The 24073-nt window shown below is 43.5% G+C and overlaps 2 protein-coding genes across 3 annotated transcripts; both read left to right on the top strand.

Moving 5' to 3' along the window:
• Positions 1 to 1350: 1350 nt before the first annotated feature.
• LOC128453010 (high-affinity choline transporter 1) lies at positions 1351 to 21089 on the top strand. 2 transcript variants are annotated; one of them, XM_053435595.1, is made up of 9 exons: positions 1351 to 1489; positions 2616 to 2862; positions 3133 to 3249; positions 3359 to 3514; positions 4202 to 4350; positions 4428 to 4571; positions 4683 to 4836; positions 19815 to 20032; positions 20108 to 21081. In XM_053435595.1, the coding sequence occupies exons 2-9, from the start codon at positions 2679 to 2681 to the stop codon at positions 20675 to 20677; spliced, it is 1692 nt and encodes a 563-aa protein (XP_053291570.1). In that variant the 5' UTR covers positions 1351 to 1489; positions 2616 to 2678; the 3' UTR covers positions 20678 to 21081. The 2 variants fall into 2 exon arrangements, with proteins under 2 accessions (XP_053291570.1, XP_053291568.1); XM_053435593.1 differs by lacking the exon at positions 1351 to 1489 and adding an exon at positions 1496 to 1650 and having other exon boundaries at positions 20108 to 21089.
• Positions 10531 to 13306, top strand: LOC128453011 (zinc finger MYM-type protein 1-like). The gene is made up of 3 exons (XM_053435596.1): positions 10531 to 11927; positions 12413 to 12512; positions 12762 to 13306. Exons 1-3 carry the CDS (start codon positions 10861 to 10863, stop codon positions 13287 to 13289), a joined length of 1695 nt encoding a protein of 564 aa, XP_053291571.1. The 5' UTR covers positions 10531 to 10860; the 3' UTR covers positions 13290 to 13306.
• Positions 21090 to 24073: the final 2984 nt, after the last annotated feature.

Here is a 24073-nt window from a genome sequence, read left to right as displayed (position 1 = left end):
ACTGAATTATGATCTCACCTTTAGTCTTTGTCCAAATATCTGCTGTGTGTTGATCCATCCTGCAGCTACATGGGTTGGAGGAGGCTTCATTGTGGGCACAGCTGAGATGGTGTACACTCCGTCAATGGGACTAACCTGGGCAGCCACCATGTTAACTGCATACAGCTTATCTTTTATTCTATGTAAGTTGAAGTTGTGAATTTTACTTCATCAATTCAACTTGAGTTGAATCATTATTATTGTGATTTCTTGATATTATCATTAGTTTGTTTTTCCCCTCATTAAATCAAGGTGGCCTGGTGTTTGCTAAACCACTAAGAGAAATGAACTGGTCACCATGATGGACCCTTTCCACATCAAGTATGGACCAGTTCTGACAGCTGGAGTGAGTCTGGCCTCAATTTCTATTGATATACTGTGTCAAGCATTAATACTGATTCGTTTAGGTAAGTAAGAATATACAGAAGCACTTTAACCTCTCCTCATATGTCTGTGTGTTTAAATGTCAGTTTAAAATAAATGTATGTGAAGGAATATGAGTCAGTGATACTTGTACAGTGTGTATAGCTGCTGCGTCTACAGGTACTGACAACTTCTACATACTAATGTGAACTGTGAAATCTCACATCAGCTTATCTGTTGTATTTAATGTTACAGAAAGAACACAACATTTTACAGTTTGTTTCAATGGCATAAACACTAAAATCAAAAGTATTACACAATTATCAAATCCTCACACTCAAGGAGCAGAACATCGGCCCAGCTTTGCACCACTATCAGCACAATGTCAGACTCACACTTTTTGCAAAACAATACACACAGTGATTTGCAAAACACTAAACACACTTGTATACATTAGACAAAGAAGTGTATCATGATGTCACTTCCTTGCAATTCCAAAGCACTGACTGTCAAATGCCCCCCCCCTATGAGCCAATTGGTTCAACAGCCATCAGGTGCAAAGCACATGACTGTAGCAGCATGAAAACTGGGACATGTTTTGTTGTGATTCTCCATGTTGACATGTTGACTGATTTGGGAATATGGAGAGAAATCAATTATATTATCAGTGTGCAGTATTGGTCTTGTGTAGTGTTTGGTGAATTTATTGTATATTTGCACTTTATCTGTGTACTTCACTTACAGTACTCTAATCACTGAGAAGTAGAAATTCTAAAAGTGTTTGAGTTTAGCAGCAGCAGTGTGTAACTGGTTCAAACCGCATTAGGTCATATGAAAGGTATGTGTTTCATATGGTAACAAAATATGGTTTTGATAAATTAGTTTATAGATTTTACAAGAGTGTTTTTTATTTTACTAAGGATCTGAGGTGTACAACCAGAACAACCAGTTCAACCAGAACAAGTCAGAGGGAGATTTCAAGGGGCGTCTATTTAACAAGAGACTGGATGTAAGACGTGGTTGCTGATTGCTCTGTGAGGTCGTCAGCGAGGAGGGAAGGCAGGAGGATCCACAGGGGAATCACACGGTGAGTACAGGAGCGAATAGGATGGGAACAAACAACTCTCAATGCTCAATCCAGAGCGGCTGAGAAGGAGAAACTACCAGTGCAGCGTCGAGGAGGAACTGGTGATGTGTGGGAGCACGACCAGGGTAGAAGTCCTGTTGTTGAGCAGCAGAGGAGCTGAGGTGAGGTGGAGAGCCTTCCCTGGCAGAGAGGGAAGAGAGACAAGGGAAGCTGGGGGGGGGGGGGGCACAGAGGAGCAGTGACAGAACTTAGATTAAACAAAAAAATCGTTCATAAATAAAAAAAGATTGTTTAGTTGAACTTACATATAAAACGTTGTAGTTTGGCTCTTTTGAGGCTAAGTAGTCTCTTGATTGTTGTTGTTCTGGTTTGTTCCCTCATGGTTGATGCACTTATTGTGAGTCGCTTTGGATGAAAGCTTCAGATCAATGAAATGTAATGACGCTGTTTCGAGTGTGATATGAATGTCAGGGCTTCTGGATACTTGATGACACCACAGGAGCTGGATGGAGGCAGGTTGTGTTTTTATTGTGTTGGCTTTTTACATCTGGGCATCGAGGCCACATTATCTTGTGTAATAGAAGTGAGAGTTATTCAGAAAAAAATGTATCAAGAAACCTATTAGGAATGTGTCTGATGGGAGGAGACAAACTAACACACTCACACACTCACACTCTCACACTCTCACACTCTCACACTCTCACACACACACACACACACACACACACACACACACACTCACACACACACACACACACACTCACACTCACACACACACACTCACACACACTCACACACACTCACACACACTCACACACACTCACACACACTCACACACACTCACACACACTCACACACACTCACACACACTCACACTCTGATGAGTTGCCATGACAGATACTTGATCAGCCTCATGTTCAGACCTGTGTGACATGTCGCCCTGTAGCCACGCCTATTCTTTCCCAAAGAAAATATTCATTTTGCCAAAAGTCTCTTGAGGCCCATTATTAGTTTTACGAGCAGAGAGTGAAGAAGAAGATCTTAGCCACTGTTTGAAAAGCTACACTCGTCTACATGACTCTTTTTCAAAACGTGTTTTTTATAAAGTGGGTCTGTTGTTTCCCAGTTTCTCTCACCAGTCACTCAGGTGAAAACACGCTGGTGTGAAGGACAGTCAACATTCTTCATCATGGCAGTGAACATCCCAGGAGTGATATTGATGGTGCTCTTCTACCTGCTGGTCCTTGGGACCGGCATCTGGGCTTCTTTCAAGTCCAAGAGGGAACAGAAGAAAAGTGGAGCCAATGAGATGGAGATGACGTTACTGGGAAACAGGAGCATCAACTGGGTGGTGGGGATCTTCACCATGACAGGTGAGGACAGCTCAGCTGAAGACAACAGGATGGAAACTGTCTGTCGCGGCACGGAGGTAGAAAGATCTGGCAAATTATAAAAGCATTACTTTTACAAGTAAACATTATGAATTGTTGTTTAATATGAATAATAAACAGCCAAATCAGATTTGACCAACAACAGTCTTGGTTGGGTGAAGTCCTACTGGTCCTATTGATCAATAATTCTGAATTATGATCTCACCTTTAGTCTTTGTCCAAATATCTGCTGTGTGTTGATCCATCCTGCAGCTACATGGGTTGGAGGAGGCTTCATTGTGGGCACAGCTGAGATGGTGTACACTCCGTCAATGGGACTAACCTGGGCAGCCACCATGTTAACTGCATACAGCTTATCTTTTATTCTATGTAAGTTGGAGTCGGGAATTTTACTTCATCATTTCACCTTGAGTTGAATCATTATTATTGAGATTTCTTGATATTATCATTAGTTTGTTTTTCCCCTCATTAAATCAAGGTGGCCTGGTGTTTGCTAAACCACTAAGAGAAATGAAGTGTGTCACCATGATGGACCCTTTCCACATCAAGTATGGACCAGTTCTGACAGCTGGACTGAGTCTGGCCTCAATCTCTCTTGATGTGATGTGTGTGACTGTAACACTGATTGGTTTAGGTAAGTAAGAATATACAGAAGCACCTCTCCTCACAGGGCCGGTCTTTCCTACAGGCGACATAGGCGGTTGCCTTTTTTTTTTTTTGCTAGTCAGAGTTTTTTGCGCCCCCTTCTATATGTGGTATGGCCCAAAATATTGTATTTAATTACTTTAACAGTAATTTAAGTAGTTTCATTAGAGAAATCAGTGAATGACAGCAGCACTCAGGAGGAACGTTTGGCACGGGAGCAGTTGCACCCCGTCCTGTCAGATGCAGTCTGGATGAGGAACTGAAAGCTCTGTGTCTTTACTGCTGCTGCATTCATCCTGTATTCTGCAGGTTAGTAGTGGGTGAGAGTCGCCTACGTTAGCTCCTAAAGCTTCGCTTGATCACCACGAGTGTCATTGAGACGTGTTGATGTTGTTTTGATTGTCTTCTTAGACTGGTAAAACTTAGAAACTCCGCTGGGCAGTGAGGGGAGACACTCGCGCACTAGGTGGGCGGGGCTACATTCGCCTGTATAGGTGTGGCAGGAGTGAAGCTTTTGCCTAGAGCGCCAAATGTGCTAGGGCCGGCCCTGTCTCCTCATATATGTGTGTGTGTTTAAATGTCAGTTTAATATAAATGTATGTGAAGGAATATGAGTCAGTGATACTTGTACAGTGTGTATATAAGTAGAACTCCACTGATCCAAGGTGTTGAACAGGAGGCACCATGAGTGTGGTCCTGGATTTGCCCTACACTCTGTGTATCTGGATCTCTGCTGCAGTGGTCATCATCTACACTCTGCTGGGAGGTCTCTACTCTGTGGCCTACACTGATATTATTCAGCTTCTTCTTATATTCATTAGCTTGGTGAGTTGCTGTTCTTTAAGGTTTTATCAAGTGCTGGAGTCCTTGTCCATTACTTACATTTGTATTTGTCTCTGCAGTGGCTGTGTGTTCCCTTTGTCTTGATGAACCCTAACTGCTTGGAGATCAGCGAGACACTGATGAACAACACCTTACACGCTCCCTGGATTGGTGCACCAGGACTGGAGAAGACCGGGATCATGATGGATGAATTCTTCATGTTTGTAAGATGGAGCAAAACTCTGGCTGATGTCAAATGTTCTTCACTAGTGTTGAGAGAAATCCTCAAGATAAAGACACATGACTCATATATTTAATTCTGTTTCATTCTCAAGGCACTGGGAAGTCTGGGATATCAGTGTTTACACCAGAGGACGTTGGCAGCTTCTTCATTAGCCACAGCTAAGCTCTCGTGCTTAGTCGCTGCTTTCCTCATACTTGTGTTTGGAACACCTCCGATACTGCTTGGGGCAGCTGCTGCATCTACAGGTACTGACAACTACATACTAATGTAAACTGTGAAATCTAACATCCACTAATCTGTTGTATTTAATGTTACCGATAGAACAAAACATGTTAAATCACAGGAAACCAAGGAGCAGCATCTGTGCATAACTTAGTGAGCAGGTACAGAGCAAAGTGACTGTGGAAGTCGTCCCAAACACAGCCAGAGACAGATTTGTTGCTTTTAGGCATTTTTATTAATCACAGACACATGTGAGAATAAACCTAAACATACTTAAACTTAAGCAACTAGCTTTCCAGCAGAGTTGCCAACTCCTCAGTAAGAAAAGTAGCTATTGGCTGTCCTGAAAGTCGCTAGAAATCTCTAAATGACGTTTAGGGTTAGGGTTAGGTTTAGGGTTAGGGTTAGGTTTGGGTTAGGGTTAGGTTCAGGGTTTCAAGATTTTGATTTGAATTTTGCACTGGCCTACTGACCTGTTTGTTTTCATCCGTTTGAAGATTGGTTGTGGAAGTTTAGATCTGGTGGCCAAGTTGGAGAGGCTCCACTCTCTCATCCCGGGGACCAGGGTTCGCTCCCCAGGCAGAGCACATCCTGTTGGGACCACGGGACAGAGGCAGAGGTGGAAACATACTGGTCTGAGTGGGAGGGCGCCTCTCTGCTAGATGGTTTTTAGGAAATTAGAAATAAAGAAAAAAAAAAAAGGGGGGGGGGGAGATCAATGGGGTGGTGAGTTTGCCTTCCCCAATGTTATACAGATGCTGTTTGAGGCGGGTGAGGATGGAATGTTTTGTCTCCCCGATGTAGTGTTTATTACAGGTGGTGCAGGTGATGATGTAGATGACATTAATGGTGTTGAGTGAAAAGGAACCTAGTGTGGGGAATGCTGTTTTACTATGAGGGTTTAAGATGAATTTTCTGTTTGTGTAGTGTGTATGATGTTGTGTTGGGGTAGAAGCTTTATTTTGTGAGTATTTTAATTTTATTAGTAAACTATGGAGGTTTTTGTTTTTTCTGTAGGCGGATATAGTAGTGTGGTTGTGGAAGGCCGGCTGTGCAGTTTGAGTGCAGGTGAAGTTTTGTTTGATAATTGTGTGTAGTCCGGTAATTCTGTGTGAAAAAGTGGAGATGAAGGGTACTATGATGGGCTTATGGGCAGGGTCATTAGGTAGTTGGATATTGGTGGCCTCGGAGTGTTCCCTGTTGGAATTATGATAAGGGTTATGGTTAGGATTGGGAGAGCTGGGGTTAGGTTTAGGTATGGGGAAAATTTGGTTAGGGTTAGAATTTTGATGTGGGTCATGGTTAGGCTTAGAAAAGCTGATGTTAGGTTTAGGCTTGGGGAGGGTGTGGTTAGGTTTAGGATTTAGATCTGGGTAAGGGTTAGGGTTAGGGATACCCTCCGAGGCCAGGGCTTGGGGCGGAGCATTGTGGGGAGTGGAGCGAGTGGGAGCAAGGGATGCCAGAGTGCTATTTTTTATTGTACGGAGAAAGCGTTTAGAATAGCCCCTGTGTCGTAAACTGGAAAATAAGGTGGAGATGGATGTGTGTAGATCTGTTGCTAGGGATGATATTCTATAAAAACGGATAATTTGTGATTTGATAATACCTTTGAATGTGTGTTTTGGGTGGTAACTTTTTTTTAATGGAGGAGAGCGTGTGTATCTGTGCTTTTAAAATAAACCTTGGTGAGTAAGTGTGTGTATGGGAATTTATTGGATTGGTCAAAAAAAACTGTTGTGTCTAAAAAATTAACTGTTAGTGGATCTATGATATATTTTACTTTAATTGAGGGATGGTTATTGTTTAAAATAGAAATAAAGTCAGAAAATAATGAAAGATCATGGTGCCAGATGCCAAAGATGTCGTCAAGAAAACGGAGGTAGGTGAGGGGTTTGTGAGTGCACTTGGCTAGTGCCTCTTGCTCCCACTCGCTCATGTATATATTGGCGTATGAGGGGGCAAATCGCTGGCCCATGGCTGTTCCGTGAATCTGGAGAAATTGCTGATTGTTGAATGAAAAGTCGTTATTGTTGAGACAGAGGGTCAGAAGTTGAATGATTTCTTTGTCCGGTCTATTGTTGTCGGGGTTGTTATTGAAGGTGGAGATGATAGACTTGATACCGGTTTTTGTATTGATGTTGGTGTACAAACTGTCTATATCTATTGTAAATAAATATGCCTGTTTCGGAACAACCATGGGTCGGATAATGTCTAAAAAGTGGTAAGTGTCCTTAATATAACTGGGGTGTTTATTGGAAAGGGGTCCCAAAAAGTGTTCGATGTATTCTGAGATATTATATGAAGTGCTATTACAATCTGAAACTATAGGTCTGCCGGGGGGAACTTCATAGGGTATAGTCCATGAATGTGGATCTTTATGAATTTTGGGTAATAAGTAAAATTGTCGGAGCCGGGGTTTGTCCGGGCCAAAGAGGTAGATTTTTTGCTTGTGAGTTATGTTTTTATTGTCATATAGCCTTTGTATAATATTGCGGAGAAGTGGTTGGGTTTGTGTTTGTAGATCTGAATGAATGGTTTTATAATGTGTAGTGTTTGAGAGTTGTCTGTTTGCCTCCAGTAAATACTGCCGTCTATCCATGATAACTATTTTGGAGCCTTTGTCCGCTGGTTTTATAATGATGTTGGGGTTTTGGGTGAGTAAGGCTAAGGCCCTGCGTTCCGGTCCCGAGAGGTTGTCTGCTACATCCTCCGGGGGCCGGTAGTAACGCAGGGCCTGTTTGTTCTTTTGCAAGAGGTTTATTGTTGTTTTATGTAACTGTGCAGTGGTGGGTTCCCAATTTGATTTATGGATGAAGGGTATCTGAATGTGGTCCGGTTTGCCATAAAAGTGACTGATGATTTTGAGTCGTCTATTGTAATGATGAAGGTCCCTATGAAGTTCCTCCCAGTCAAACTGCGTCGGGCGGGGGATGAAGGAGAGACCCCTTTCCAATAAATGGATCTGTTCCGTGGTTGGAATGAATAATGTGGATAAATTGAGTATATTGGATGTGGAGCTCCACCCCAAGTCAACTGAGGGGTCAATGTTGGGCGCCGGGTTGGTGGATGTGTTGGTGTCCGGTATAGGTTTGGGTGGGTTTATAAATTTAGTTGTTCTAGCCAGTAATTAAAGATGAGTTTGGCAGTAGCCGGCTTCCAGTGAATATTGTCTTTTTCTGTGATGAAGGTGTCGTGTGGAATTTCGGCTAAAAATGGGAAATAAGTGGCTATGGTGTTGTTGATATGTTTCAGATTTTGTAGTTGTTTAGTGGTGAGGTGTTGTGAGAAGTTAATTATTGGAAAGTAAATGTCCGCATTGGGGAAGGCAAGTCGGGCTAGTTTATAAAGGGATCTTAATTGTTTGCAGGAGGTCTGCCTGGGGTCCTGGTCTTTATTATTAATGCCGATGGAGAGGATCAAGATTTTTATTGTGGAGTTGGGGAATGTTTTGGCGCAAATCTGTTGAAAATGGTACATATTGGCCCCTGGGTAGCTGTCCAGTTGAATGTCTGGGTTATTGTGGGGGGGGATTCTATAGATGTTTGAATCCCCAGCACCAGGACTGGTCTGCTGCTTTTGAAAGACCAGTCCTGGAGCTTTCTGGTTGGTCGTGCAATGTGTGAGTTGGGGGGGTAGGAGCCCCTTGTGGTGAAGGTAGGTGATAATGGGTTGGGTGGGGAGGAGATGGGAGAGGGTCCAGTGGGGCTATCGTCGGGGGGTGGAGTGTGTGGTGTTGGGTGGTATTTACCCGCTGTAGTGGAGGTGTGTGGTGATAGGTCAGCCGGAGAAGAGGCTGCTGCCGGGCTGTCATGTGGAGGTGTGCTGAGTCCCCGAACGGCACAACCGGGAGGTGGAGTTCCGGGCCTAGTTGGTGGGGAGGTCTCAGATGCGGTTTTGATGGCCGAATTAGCCTTTGGTTTCCCGCTCATCATGTTTGGTGACCTCCCCGTGATGGTTGTAGGGGTTACTGGCTGTTCTTTTGTGCCAGTCCGGGGATCAGCAACACCTATGGGCGTAGAGGGGGGAGAAGAAATGGTGGCATGAAATATAGTGCAGACATTTGAATGGGTTTGTGTAGTTGATTGAGTTTTAGCACTGTAGTTCTGTGTTTCAGTTGCCTGGTGAATATGTGCTTGGATTTGTATTGTACGTTTATTTGGGGGTGTAACTGTAGTGGTTGTTGGCAGTGAGTCAGGGGTATTGGGGCTAAGGGGTGGTAATTTAGTCATGGTTTTTGGTTGAGTCAATAACGGCAGGATGGGGGAAAGTATGGGGTTGGAGTAGGTGATTTCTGGCTCCTGGTAGATCAGTTCGGATCCCCAGGAGACTTTTTTACCCCTTCCTGAGGGAGGGGTAGAGGTGTTTATGTTTTTCGGATGCGTTAATCTAAGGGTCCGTTGTAAAGAAGCCCTCTATGGATGCAGAAGGCTCTTATTGTGAGTCGGGTCAGTCTGTGGGCCAGTCGGTGGTTGATGTCATGGTTTTGGGATGGGTCGGTAGGGTAGTGTGGGTTGTGGAGGGGACCTGGTTTGGGGCGAGGGGATGGTCTTCTGTCTGTCCCTCTGTAGTGGTTGGTCGTGTCTGAGTCGCTGAGGTTGTTGTGGTCGGGTGTTTGGTCCTGTCTGACGTTGAGTGGGGGTGGGGAGAAGTGGTGTCCGGTGCTGTTGGGTAGAATGGGGTTGGAATGTAGGGGGTGACTTACGTCTGGCTGGTAGTGGTGGGAACTCCTCTTCATCGGATAGTTCCGGGATGGTGGAGAGGGAACCTTCTAACCTGCTCTTTGGTGTTACAGAGGGTTTATTGTTGTTATTCTGTACATTGTGTTTGTTCAATAAACCTTCTGCCACAGTTATGGTTTCGCTCCTAAGTCTCTGGCCGTACCGCTTCCTAGCCCAGCCGGTAGCTATTTGGAATGCTAAGATGTTGTATGGTGTATGGCCGAGAGTATGTATGGTGTTTGTATAGTGTTCTTGTAAAATAACCATGTTTGTTTTCATCCAGTTTGTTGTGTTGTTGTGGATTTTGTGATGTGTAGTGTTGGAGGGTGTGGCTGGCTTAATAAAATCCGTCAGTCTGGTGACCTGACGCATCATACCGAGTGGGAAAGTGTTGGATGTGAGAGAGTGGTCTGTTGTGTGTTTGTGGTGTATTGCCATCAGGGGCGGCCGGCCAATAGAGGGCGATAGGGCGCCGCCCTCCTTGAGTCAAAAAAAAAAAAAAAAAAAAAAAAAAAAAAAGATAATATGCCTAATATTTTTTTTAATAATATATCATATGTATATATTTTTTAGTGATAATGATGCTAACCAATACATTTTGTAAAAAATTAAGATAGCCTGTTTTCCTCTGAGCAGTTGTGTTTCATACCAACCGAGCGCTATGGGCGATTTCAGCCTGGCTGGAAATCGCCCCCAGCGCTCTCATTGACTTTCATGTAAAAGCTTTTTTTTTCAAACTGCAAGCCCTGCAATGCATTCTCTATGGGTTCCGGGAGTGCTTGCACTAACGTGATTCCGTCATATCATACATACACTACAGTGAACGTCACGTTCACTGTCACGTCACGTTCGCTGCCGCCGCAGTCACATTCACGATCGTCATGGCGAATATTACAGCTCAGAGCAACTCCATCATTTCATTTAGAGAATTACCATTTAGTCGAAGCAATCAGGAAAAATTGGCTGTTAAACAATTAGGACCACCCCGACCAAATTTAAATATAAAACAAATATCAAAGAAAGGAGGCAAGTCGTACACCAGGGGATTTTCGCGGTGCTGGTACGAGAGGAAAAACTGGCTAGCAGGATGCGAGCTAGCCAACGGACTCTTCTGCTACCCCTGCGTCCTCATCCACCCTGATGGCTGCACCACGGAAACACCTTGGACTACAACAGGTTTCAAAGATATGCATCATCTGTCCGAAAAAATAAAAAAGCATGAAACATCGAGGATCCACATTGACAGCTGCTTAAAACTGTCAGCGTTTGGGAGCGTCAACATTGCTACGCAGTTGGACGATGGCTACAGGCTAGCACTGCGTCGGCACAATGATGAGGTGGGAAAAAAATCGCCACATTCTGGGCCGCCTGATCGACGGTGTTAAGTTCTGCGGTGTATTCGAGTTGGCCTTGCGAGGCCGAGACGAGAGCGAGGGATCCAGCAACCCCGGAATTTTTCGAGGATTGGTACAGTTAATTGCATCCCTAGATGAAGTTTTTGAGGAGCATTTAAAAACGGCCACCGTCTTTAAAGGCACATCCAAGACCGTCCAAAATGAGCTGCTCGACTGCATGGCAGCTGTCATTAGGGCACGCATTACGGAGGAGGTGAAGTCGGCCAGCTTCGTTGCGATACAAGCTGACGAAACAACGGACGTCTCGACTCAGACTCAGATGGTCATGGTATTGCGATACATTGATGGGAGCCATGCTGTTCAAGAGCGTTTTTTTGAGTTTGTCCCCCTCTCGTCTTCAACGGCTGACTCGATTGCCACTGCTATTATGGAGAGACTGAACAGTCTATTCACCGAGGAAGAGAGGGGTAAACTCATCGCGCAAGCATATGACGGGGCCAATGTGATGAGAGGAGAGAAGGCTGGTGTGCAGCAAAAAGTGCGAGAGCATTACAAAAATGCACATTATTTACATTGCTATGCACACCAGCTGAATTTGATCATGCAGCAAGCCACTTCTCAGGTCCCAGCAGTGAGGGTTTTTTTCTCGGATCTGAATGGCATTTCTAGCTTTTTTAGTCGGTCACCCAAACGCACCACCATCCTCGACCAGGTTGTTGCACGGAGGCTGCCAAGAGCATCGGCCACAAGATGGAACTTCAACAGCAGGGTCGTGAACACAGTCTATGAGAACCTAGATGACCTCATAGAGTGTTTTGAAGCCATCAGCACAGACGGCTCATTTGACTGCACCACAGTGAGGGAGGCATCTGGCTACCTGAGGATGCTGCAGGACGATGACTTCAAGTTTTTCCTGCATCTATTTCATCAAATCATGCCTCACGTTGACATTATGTACCAACAGCTGCAGAAGAAGGACATTGATGCAGTCTTCATCAAACGTGCTCTGCAGAGCTTCACAAGCAGTGTTCAAGCCATACGGTAAGATAAGTTACACTTTATTGTCACCATGGGGAAATTTGTCTTGGGCACAGTGAATGATTGATTCATTAAAAACTATTAACTATAACTATTGCACTAGAACTTGGGAATAAGGTGCAGGTGCTAAAGTATGAGTGCTAAAGTTAAGTACTTACCTATTTATTGCACATTATTCTATTGCACGTTCTATTGCATCAGCTTAATGGAGGCCAGAACAAATGATCATTTTAAGCGATTTGATTTGCATCTTAATACAGATTCTTCTGCCTGATGGCAGCGTTTCATATTCAGGGAAACTATATTATTTGCCTTTTTCCTAACTGCCTTTTAATATAGGCTCTGTAATGGCTCGTATAGGATATCTTAAAACAGGACAAAACATACTATTATTACTGGTTTTCTAAGACAGGAACTGTAGGTAATTGCATTGACATACTGTATACGTTCATATACTAACACACACTCTCCTTGTCTGTCTGTTTCAGGGACCAGAGCTCATCTCCAGAGCAGCAGCAAGTAGCAGCAGGAACTACAGGAAAAAGGAGGGCCTTGGGAGAGCAAGACAAGCAGAGGCTGTCTAAGGAGGTAGATGATTTTGTAGTTTTGTTTGTTTATTTTCTTTTTTTGTTCTATTTTTCTCTCACTTCACTTCATTGCATACCTTACTGTATTGTATTCTAAAGTCATGCAGACCTCCTTTTTAAGGCCTCTGGAACCTAGTGTTAAAAAAATCACCCCTTCTGTATTTACAGTTACATTCAAGGATGGATGGTGGCAGTGTTTTTAACTCATAGTGTACTTCCAATTTGTGATATACTCTCTTTATTTTGACAGGTCTGTGACACCATCTTGGGCCATGCAAACGAGAGGTTATCTTTCACAAGCCACCTTGTGAGTGCAACGCTGCTACAAGGAGACCTGTTTGAGCAGTACTGCCATGTGTTCCCTGATGAGGCTCTGAACACCACTGCCAAGGCATACCCCATGCTGAATAAGGCGAAGCTCAAGACTGAACTGTCCCTTATCTACGAGAGTCCAGATTTCAAGGGCTGCAGTGGTGCATTGGCACTCTACCAGGTTCTACAGAGGAACAACCTCCACGAGACCCTATCTGAGACTGTGGCTCTGTTGAACATCCTCATAACCACTCCCATGACAACTGCTGAAGCTGAGAGGTGTTTCTCGACCTTAAAGAGAATCAAGACATTCCTGCGAAACTCAATGGGACAGGATCGTCTCAATGCTCTGGCCATGCTTTCCATGGAGAGGGAACTAGTCAGGAACATGCCTGATTTTAATGAGAGGGTCATTGATCACTTTGCTGCTTTGAAAGAGAGACGAGCAAAATTTCAATACAAGTGAGAAATGTTGTTTTAATGTTGTTGTGCTGTTGCACTACTCAAATGTTGAATTGGAAATAGCTGTATTAATTGCATATCATTAGCCAATTTTTTTGTTTGCTTTGTAATGTACATGTGTCTTATGGGTAAATTCTTGTTAAATAGCACCCAATGTTTTGATTATCACCTTGGATCATTCTTGTTTTAGGAATACTGTAAATATTGCAATGAGTAGGCTATGCCACTAGTTTTTATATATGCTGTCATCAAGTTGTGTGATGAGAACTGTAAATATTATAATTACTAGGCTATGCTAACATCCATTTTTTTGTTAAATCAGAACACAACTGCTGCACTTAAAATAAATGTTATCAGATGGAGAAAGAGTATTGTGATTTATTGTAAAGCAGTCTCTTTTAACTTTCCGAGGTATTTAAGGAGGCAAAATGGTAGATGAAAATGTACCGTTAGATGACCACAGTGGGATAGTTCATTCATCAGCCAAAAGCATGTTAACATTCACTATGAACTTGATTTAGCTGTATCAAAAAAATCATATAGAACATGCAGTCGATGTCTGATGTTGCCATTTAGCTGTTCGATGAGGTAAGCAGAAAACAATCTGATTGTACCGTGGATCTTAGCCATCATCGCAACAATTGCCCCCCCTGAGAAATTTGTCAGGAGCCGCCACTGATTGCCATTGAGTTTTGAAGTGGCACGGGTAGCTGGGTCTGGTGCCTGGTTCAAAGTGTTGGTGGGTGTTGTGTTCATGTTTGTAGGCCTGCGTGTAGTGTTGTGTCTGTAGTGTGATGTAAAATGTGTGTTTATACCCATCAGGGGTTGTATGGCTGTGTTTGTGTGAGCTGTGGTCTAGGTCCTAGACCACTCGACGGTACGGGCCTAACTCTGTTAAAAAACATTTTAAAAGTCACTGGAGGGGGCTCTTACCCTGGTAACGTAGTAGGAGGTCTCCTTGGTCCAGTGTGTTGGGCTGGGGGCTTGTTCCCGAGTACCCTGGTTGGAGCTGGGGCGGTGTTGAGGCAGTGGTCCAGCAGGGAGAGGTTCGGGTGTCTTGGCCTGTAGCCTGGTTGGTATTCCTGGTTGAGGGAGGTCTCCTAAGTCCAGTGGTTGTTGAGGGCCTTGTTAGCCTGGGCTTGCTGTTACTGGGCCTGCTGGTTGGACCAGGGATGGTGTTGGGGCCGTGGACCAGGTGGATGAAGTGCTGGTTCTTCTGGTGTCCTGTTCCCGGTGGTTAATCTAGTGTGACATAAGAGTGGAGCTCCGAAAAAAAGGGGTTAGGAGGTCTCCAAACAGTTAGTCTTGAGGGTGAGAACAGGGAGCAGATTTTCGGAATCTGCTTGTTTGTAGAGCAGAGCAAAAGGTTTGGCCCACGCCACTCAGGTTGTTTTGTTTTATAAAAGCTAATAGCTTTGGCTACCAAGCATGGCACGGCTGTTTAAAGCCAAAGTATAGGAGTCCATTTGCTAACTGCAAGGTAGGCCTTGGGCAGCAGCCCCCCAGGACAATTAAAAAACTAGCTTTAATATTTAATAACAAATCATCAAATAGTTAAAAAGCAAGATGCTTTAAAACCAGAGTGTTTTAGAAAAAAGATTAAAAAGAGTCAAAGCTGACGTACCGTAGAGTAGTATATAAAATCCTGACGTTTCGCACTGGTCGATGCTTCTTCAGAGGATGTGTACTAGGACTGACAGCTCGGGTGGTTTAAAAAGTGTTGGAGGAGGGGAAGTGTGCCCCTCCCCCAAGGCTCAAACCACCAATCAGTAGTTGTGTGTGTGGGTGGATCTGTTGTGATAGGGCTAGGAGGGTCGGCCATTTTGTAGGGTTTCCCTCCAGTATATTGAATTTTGGAGGGAAAGTTGTTGTCCCACACGATTGGTTCCCTTAGGGGGCGGTGGCTAGAAGGTCTTTTGGAAATACCTGTATTCTGGCTGAATATTGAAACAGTGTGTGGCCTACCAGGATAGTTCCCGGTCTCTCATGTGGAGGACCCGGGTTCAAGTCCCCTAGACTCCCCCATCAGAGCCAGAAGTCCCCAGGCCCTTCTGAGAGCTGTGAAGGGGGGGGTTGTTTGTTTTGGTATTTAGATTGGTTGGGGGATTCTTTTTAAGTTTTGTATATACAGTAGGTTTCAAACGGATTATGTGTACAGGTCAGTGGCACGGGCTGGGTTAGGTTTGTGTTAGGGTTAGGGTTCAGGGTTTCAAGATTTTGATTTGAATTTTGCACTGGCCTACTGACCTGTTTGTTTTCATCCGTTTGAAGATTGGTTGTGGAAGTTTAGATCTGGTGGCCAAGTTGGAGAGGCTCCACTCTCTCATCCCGGGGACCAGGGTTAGGTTTAGGGTTAGGTTTAGGGTTAGGTTTAGGGTTAGGGTTAGGGTTAGTTAATTTGCATAATTTTAATGGTCGCTGTAAGACGTACTAAAAGTGAGAAGAAAACACCCTCAATATGTTTAGAACTAAAAAGAAGCTTTCTTATATGGAAGCGTGTTGCATTCACTTGAAAGAAACCCTGATATTTTTAGATAATTATCTCGAAAAAAAAATAAGAAAAAGACTGAGCGCCTGTGAGTGCTCTGGGACGGCGGAGGGGCTCCCGGCAGCACCCGCTGCTCATTGAGGACAGTAACTGCAGAACGATATGTGCTTTCACGTCAGTCTCCAAAACACCTGAAAGTTTCTAATATCACCAGAAAAAGTCGCTAGATATGTGGCTAGTATCTTTTGACAAAAAAATCGCCATGAGGATTTGGAAAGTCGCCAGATTTAGCGACAAAGTCGCCACACGGCTTTCCAGCTCAGTCCTTCGCTCAGTGTCCGGGCGTCTCTCGAGTGTCTGAGTTCTTGAGTTCCTTCCCTGAGGCAGCGCAGAGGAGCAATCAGCTAACAGCTCTCAGCTGCCATGACTGATCCTCTGTGGTGTAGTTGAGGCTGCTCACCCCCCTAAGTCACCTGGCCAAGGTGTGAACTGATTGACGCTGACGTCACCTCCACCTACAACTCAGGGGAAAGAAGAACAGGGACACCTAGTGTCCAGGTGAGGGTGGAAGGGGTCGTCTACCCCCCCCCCCCCCATAAGAGAGGGGTTCCCACCGGGAATCCCGACATACATACACATACCATGCCAATGTTTTTGTTAATCCCACATTACTAATAACAATACCATCAGGGTATAGCATTTTTCAAATAGCTCAAATTAATAATACAAACTAATTTCTTCAACAATTTAAATTTGACTCTATTTTGTAGTTTACAATACTCACCACAATAGTCCACTTACTCTTCTCCCTGCCACCCAGCAACTCGCGACGGCTGGAGAAGCACTTTTAAGCGAGGCAGAGGACAAATAGTTGACTAAGAGGACAACTGTAAAATACTCAATAGCAAGGTGCTCGAGACAATGCATCAGCCACAATGTTCTCAGAGCCCTTGATGTGATGAATATCCAAGCAGTAGGACTGCAGAAAAAGGGACCAACGCATCAATCTGCGATTAGGGCAAGACAAAGAATGAAGAAAAGTAATGGGATTGTGGTCAGTGTATATCAAAATGGGAACGCTAGAATCAACATAAACTTCAAAGTGTTGTAACAATCTCACACTTTGCCAAGTTCACAGTCAGGTCGGCGTCACGCAGGCGGTCAAATAGCCTTTTAATTCAGCAGGCATGATCTTCCCAGGTATCACTATAAAACAGCACATCATCAAGATACACAGCACACCCCTCCAGCCCAGACACTATCATTCATAAGGTGCTGGAAGTTGCTGGTGCATTTCTCAACCCAAAACTCATCACCGAATAGGAAAACAGTCCAAATGGGGTAATAAAAGCAGAGATCTCTCTCCCTCTCTGGGACAGCGGTACTTGCCAATATCCTCTGAGCAGATCAAGTTTTCTAAAAAAAACTAGCTGAACCAACCTGATCTACACAGTCTTCCATGCCTGGCAGTGAATAAGCATCATGTTTTGTTACACAATTTACTTTACGGTAGTCAGTACAGAACCGAGGACTTTTACCTGATATATCCACAAGCAAGCACGAAGAATCCCAGCTGGAAGCTGACGGTTCAGCAATGAGATTGTCTATCATGTACTTTAGTTCTTTCTCCATTACCTACCGTTTACCTGAGATATCCTGTTAAACCTCTGACGGTTAGGGTGCATCACCTACATCAATCGATTTTAAATCAAGCAGTGACTCAGAATTTATCAAACGACCCCGCAGCCGGCTTTCATCGGGTGAAACCACACAATCTTCCTCGTGTACAGACATCTCAGCAGCAGGTGAGCGTCTTCCAACAGTGTCTGTCATTAACACAGGTTTCACAGTCTGTTGCATCACAATCTCACAAAATGGTGACTCACGAGTATAATAAGGCTTGAACAGGTTCACATGAGAGAGCTGAGTTGACTTTCTACGTTTTGGCTTCGAAAGTAAGTAATTCTGCTCAGACACCACGCCCAATTCTGAAAAAGGGCCGTGGAACTTGCCTGGTAACGATGAACACACTAGTGGTAATAAAGCCAGAACCTGGTCACCTCGACTGAACTTGCAAGTCTTGGCCTTATGGCCATAAATATTTTTAATTTTCCTCTGAACAGATGCTACATTTTCCCTAGCTTTCTCCCCAGCATAGGCATGTGAAGTGTAAATGTCTCTGTTACACTCAAACACAAACCAATATTGTCTATCTTTATCAATTTGAATGCTGAAAGATGCATTTACCAGATCAACAACAGAGAATAATTTACTATCCTTCAGAACTTACTAAGGGTTGTTTAAGGATTTGGAACAGACAAAGCACACTGTTGTACTGCGGCGTTGACAACTTATCTTGGATGAATCGCAAATCCTGTCATCTTCCGTTCTTTCTCTGATGTTTCATCAGTTTTCTCCTCCTCCATATTCTGTCCAGTTGTAGCACTCACAGGCAAAGTGGCCTAATTGTCCACAATTATAACATTCTTCTGAATGCTGTTCAAAATTTGGATTGAACCTTCCTCTCCAGGTCTGTGCTTGATCAAATGCTGACTCTTGGTAGGAGATGACTGGAGCCACCGATGGTGGCTGGAACGATTGGAGCTGAACCTGGTTCAGCTGTGATTGTAGTAGTGACTGATCTAGTGGAGCCTGATTCTGTATAACCAGAGCTTACTTCTTAATTTTCTTATTATCCACCAGTTGTATTTGATTGAGTTTTCTAAGGACCTCATGGTCCTGTTCTTTCTGGTCATGCTCCTTTTTCCTATACAACAACACATGATGGGCTATATGATCTGTATAAACACCTTTTTTTCATGCTTCCAAGACCAACCACCTCTGCCAGTTTGCTCCTCACTGTTAGGGGCAACCCCTTCTGTATTTTGGCTCGCAAAAATTGACTGTTCCATTTGATTCAAATCAGGGTCATTTCCTGAGACATTTCTCCAAACTTGATGAGCTCTGGACACATAGGCCCTCGGGTTTTCTTCCTGTCCCAGTGGTTCAATAAAAATGTTGTCAGGATGTAAATTTGTCAGAAATGTCTCTTTCAGCGCTCTACACACTCGACCTCTATTTGCACAAGACAGTTCTCAATCATTCACAGCAGTTACCACATATTGATTAAGTCCAGCTTTCTGTAAAATCTCTCCCATAGCATGAACTCCAAGGAGATTAGCCAAGAGTCTCTTAATATCTCCCATAGCAAGTTGTTCTCCCACCATAATCTCTTCCAACTTCGAAATCCAAGAATGTGCTCCATCTTGAAGAGTAGGTAACTACTCAATTATGCTTCACATATCTGTAGTCTGCCAAGGTTATACTCCAAATTCTGCCCTCGGACGACCACAGGAAGCATTTTCTGTTTTCTCCTTCGCAAAGTATTTTTCATGCACAATAGTTGGGAGCCTTCTTTCTGCAGCTTTTCGCTCTGTGTCTGCAACTCCTCTACCTGGTTCTTCAGTGTTATTTGTCTTTCTGTTTGTCTTTTATTTGCCCCTTTTTACCCCTCTTTTGCTCTGCCTTGTATGTGGACACAAGTACTTGCATTATTATAATTACATCTGGGTTCATAGTCCCCTCACCGGACATGGTCGGTCAATTTCAGGCCAGCGTTTATGCAATCCGATATTTTTGATATGTTTGCGATGCCTTTAACTAGAAGATTATTTTTCTGTACTACAACAACAGGAGTAATTACTTTTGGACTTTTAGTCTCCTTTTTACCCATAGTAGCAGCTACCTTTTTTTCCCTTATTGTAAATTTAAAAAGTAATTGCTAAGATTTAAAGCTTTTAGGATTACTCCTCCCCCCTTTTAGGAATCGATTAATCAACAAATCAATCAAGCACTCAACCACTCAACAATTTGTAACATGTATTTATTTATTCAAATTCCCAGGATCCAGGTTTACCTAGATTTTTCTCTCTAAATCAATTCCTGATTATGCCTTAGCCAACTGTAACGCTGTGATTAATACACACATGTCTTACTGTAGTGTTTTATTTTTGAGTGAATGTTCTTTGGTCTGCTCCTCAGATTGGAACCTGACGTCTTATGGTTCTCCATCTCCATATGAACGTGGGGAAGCAGCTCAAGTCCTGCCCATCACATTACAGCACCTCACCCCGTCCTTCATCTCCATAATCGGAACAGGATGTGTTGCTGCTGCTGTGATGTCATCTGCTGATTCTGGTTTGATTTCTGCTGCTTCTGTCTTCACCTCCAACATATACAAGAACCTCCTGAGGCCACAGGTGAGAACATTGAATGATAAGATAATAGTTAGTATCTCAAACCTCTTCACCTCCTCCTCTCTCCTTCTTCTCCAGGCGTCAGACAGAGAGATTCAGTGGGTGATCCGAGTTGCTGTGATAGTCGTGGGTTTGGTTGGTACATCACTAACCAGCCAGGAAAACAGTGTCTTACTCTTCTGGATTCTTATTGCTGAATTGGGCTACGTCATAATCTTCCCTCAACTGGTCTGCGTCCTCTTCGTCAATATCTCCAATGGTTATGGAGCTGTTATGGGCTGTGTGGTGGGATCGGTGATCAGAGTTCTCTGTGGACTCCCATCACTCGGGCTGCCAGTTGTCCTCCACTTCCCAGGATGTGTTGTTGAGGATGGAGTTTATGCCCAGTACGCTCCAGTTAAGACCATCTCCATGCTGTCTGCCATTGCTGCCATCGTGTTGTTCTCCTATCTGACGTCTGTGCTCTTCAACAAAGGCCTGTTACCTGAGAAGTGTGACGTGTTCCAGGTGAAAGTCCAGCAATCAGCAGGAGAGCTGACACTGGTTCATGGGGCCAAAGAAGACCATGAGAAAGAGACACTGGACAACACATGTCCTCAGACTGAGGCCTCAGAGCCAATGATTAGCTCAGAGTGTGAGAGTCCCTGAATATCTGTGGTTTGAATCCTAACACAGACCAGGAAGTTCTATCACGTCCTACATCCCCATGGAGACTTCTGCATCCAAACGCAGGGCCATTAAGACCAGTGGACATAGATGGCCCCAGTTCACTGAGCTCATTTGAATACAGTTCAACAAGATTGACTTTCTTTCATTAAAATAAGTTCTTATTCCAACTTTGGTCCTTTATTGGGTTCTTTTTTTAAACTTGGACAAATGACAGCGAGATCTACTGAACTACAAAGATTGTGATCTCACCATGTTGTGTGTCTCTTATGGTGTAAAGTGTGATGGTGAGATACAAAATCAGATATCGTAAAATTACTCCTTCATATTGCTGGCATTTTAATCTGTGATGTTACAGGGCACTTAAAATCTTTTGTATTTACAAACTTTCATTTGAACCACTTCAACATAATATTTTAATAAAGTTAATTAAATGATCTCTGAATCATTGCAGCTGATTTATTTAGAAAAAACAGGACAAAAATCTTGACTATACTGGCTTCAAATTCTAAATACAAACACAAAAGTCAACCTGACAAAGAGAAACACAAAGACTCACGATGGGAAACAGGACAAAGACAGAAAGTAAAGTGAGAGAAATACACAAAGATTCAAAGTAAAACAGGTAACGAAGAATTCAAAGTACAACACAATAATTAAACACAGAGTGGTGGACGACAGTGAGAAAGAGACACTGGATTACACATGTCCTCAGACTGAGGCCTCAGGTCCAATGATTAGCTCAGAGTGTTAGCGTCTCTGAATATAAGTAGCATAGCCTATAAGCTATGCTACTAGAACTAGTAATGGTAAAGTAACTAGCGATGCTACCAGAATTAGCGATGCTACCAAAAGCAGTGATGCAACTGGAACTAGCGATGCTGCGCCGCACTCTGGTGTGAGAGCTTGTGTGAGAGGTTGTGTGAGAGGTTGTGTGCACTTTGTGTGCAGTTTGTGTGGTGTTTCTGCTGTGTGAACGTGAATGTGGCTCCAGAGGAGGATAACAGAGGACATTCAGACTAAAAACAGGAGTTGAACATGAACGTCGGGGCTTCCAGACACTTGATGACAGCACAGGAGCTGTATGGAGACATGTTTGTTTTTACATCTGGACAGTGAGGCCACTTTATCTTGTGTAACACAAGAGATTTACAAAAGATTTGAAGTAACATTTGAAACATTTTTCAGAAGGGAGGAGAGCAACTAACACACACAACACTGGAATGAGTTGCCATGACAGATACAAGTTGAATCAAAGTTTTTCAGCCTCATGTTCAGACCTGACCTCAGGTCGCCTTGTAGCCACGCCCATTCTCTGCACCGTGAGGCCAGACAGTCCTAACCTCCACAAACCACTGCCAACACAACACAGGTCCATTTTGACATCATTTGGCACACAGGGTAAGTATGGCAAACATATCTGGAGATAAAGGGAGTAAATATTTTGGAGTTAAATCCTCTGTTTTTGAGCTCAGGCATTTTGAAGCCTGTTGCGTACGTGAATAAGGTTTGAGACTGAAAGAACAATGCACAGAGCAGTTATAATAAATCCCTCTTTTTTGGCAAATCATCAAGATTCTACACCACGCCACGGTCACACCGTGTGATGAAATCTGATTTACCGAGGTAGTTCATATCTCCATCTTGTTGAGATGACATTCAAAAAACAAGACATTTCCAGTTTCCACCAGGGGGCGCTGTGATTTTAAGTCATGATTTCTGTGTAGATGTCATCAGGCCGGGACTCTTGTCTTACATTTCTAGTTTGGACTCGATTGGACCAAATATGTCTGAGATACAGAACCTGGTGTTTTGATGGCGTGTAATCAAACTTTGATGCCTCGCCACGTCACACGGTGTGACTAAAAATTAAAATTCAAGGTAGTTTATATCTCCATCTTGTTGAGATGACACTCACCTTAATTTGAAGATGATCTTATGAAAGCTTTTGCTCAAGCTCCAAAATTTGGAATATGGCCAAAATGGCCTCTAAATGCAAAATGGCGGGCTTCCTGTTGCGTGTCTTTAGAATGCCCTTTGAGACTTTTCTGTTTTTCTGGTCATGATACACCTGTGTTTAGAGTTTGGTGAAGATCGGTCTAGGCCAGACCTAGGGGCTGCATTCCAGGTGGCGCCATTTTGCGACGCCCATTTCGAATTACTCCAGAATACATTAACTTTTGGGGATTTCGAATTCGCTGCAAACTTTGGTAACAATTTGTGCATGTCTAGAACCTGACGAAGCCCCAAAAGTGAAATACAAATCTTTAAAAATACAATAGGGCTCTAATAAATAGATGCTCTTTAAAGTCTGAAAGATTCCCATATAGAGAACTGGTATATTAGTGTTTGCAGATTGATTGAACTGGACTGTCGGGGCTCGGCGGAGGCACTCAGAGGGAAATTCTCCATCTTGTGTCATTCTAGTGTTTATGAATTAAGTCAACACACTAATGTCAGATTATTTGCTTGCCTGTAAATCAGTGATAATATAGACATTTTACACTGAAGACATATTTGAGGAAATACTACATTATCTTTTTTACTTTATTAAATTTCCATCGCTGCTATCCCCATTATTTCAGATGTCATATAATTCTAAATGTCCAGTAACTATCAGGAGGACAGTTGTGTCTGGTGCAGGGACGTGTGCTGGTTTCTATCACGGTGGCTCCACAGCAGCAGAAACGTATTAAAGTACAAGCAGCCTCAGAGTGGGGGGGTGAGGTTCCTGTGAGGAAGGAAACTGACCCAGGAAGCAGAAGAGCACCAACACCTCCCTCTCTCATGTTGATAAGAGATGTGCTCCACTGATCCTCCACCTGTCTTGAAGTGTGTTTGAGTGGAGCTGCTGGATGGGACCATGGGGCTCTCTCTGCTCCGTGTGCTCTCCTTATTCTGTGAGCTGGCTCATGAGCTTTTAAAGGAACAGACACTCAAACAGGTCAATCTGAGGAGGGCTGTTTCAGACAGGGTAAAAAGGAGCTGTTCTAAATGATCCTTGTGGTATTTTGACCAAAATATGTTACAGACATTTCATTAAGACCCCAAGGAGCCATATCAACTGTGGTGAAATGGGCATAATATGTCCCTTTTAAAGCATCATGTGATCTCCAGGCCCTTATGTACATGTGTGTTGTGTGTACATAATTATTACTTTCCTTTATTCTCTGCTGGCTGTAACACAAACAGACTCTTGGGGATAATAAAGTTGATCTTGAGCTGCTGCTTCACTCTATTTCATGTGACGTCATTATCTCGTTTCTCTGACGTCCAGCAGGTTGTTGGTTTGATTCCCCTGATCTCTTACTTTTCCTCTGTGTGTGAAATCATCCACTTTTATTCTGCACTTTCACCTTTTTGCCATTTATTGTAAAT

Source organism: Pleuronectes platessa, chromosome 12 (assembly GCF_947347685.1).
Source record: "Pleuronectes platessa chromosome 12, fPlePla1.1, whole genome shotgun sequence".
Lineage (NCBI taxonomy): Eukaryota > Metazoa > Chordata > Actinopteri > Pleuronectiformes > Pleuronectidae > Pleuronectes > Pleuronectes platessa.
Note: the sequence above shows the minus strand (reverse complement) of the source record. Positions and strands in the feature narration are given on the sequence as shown.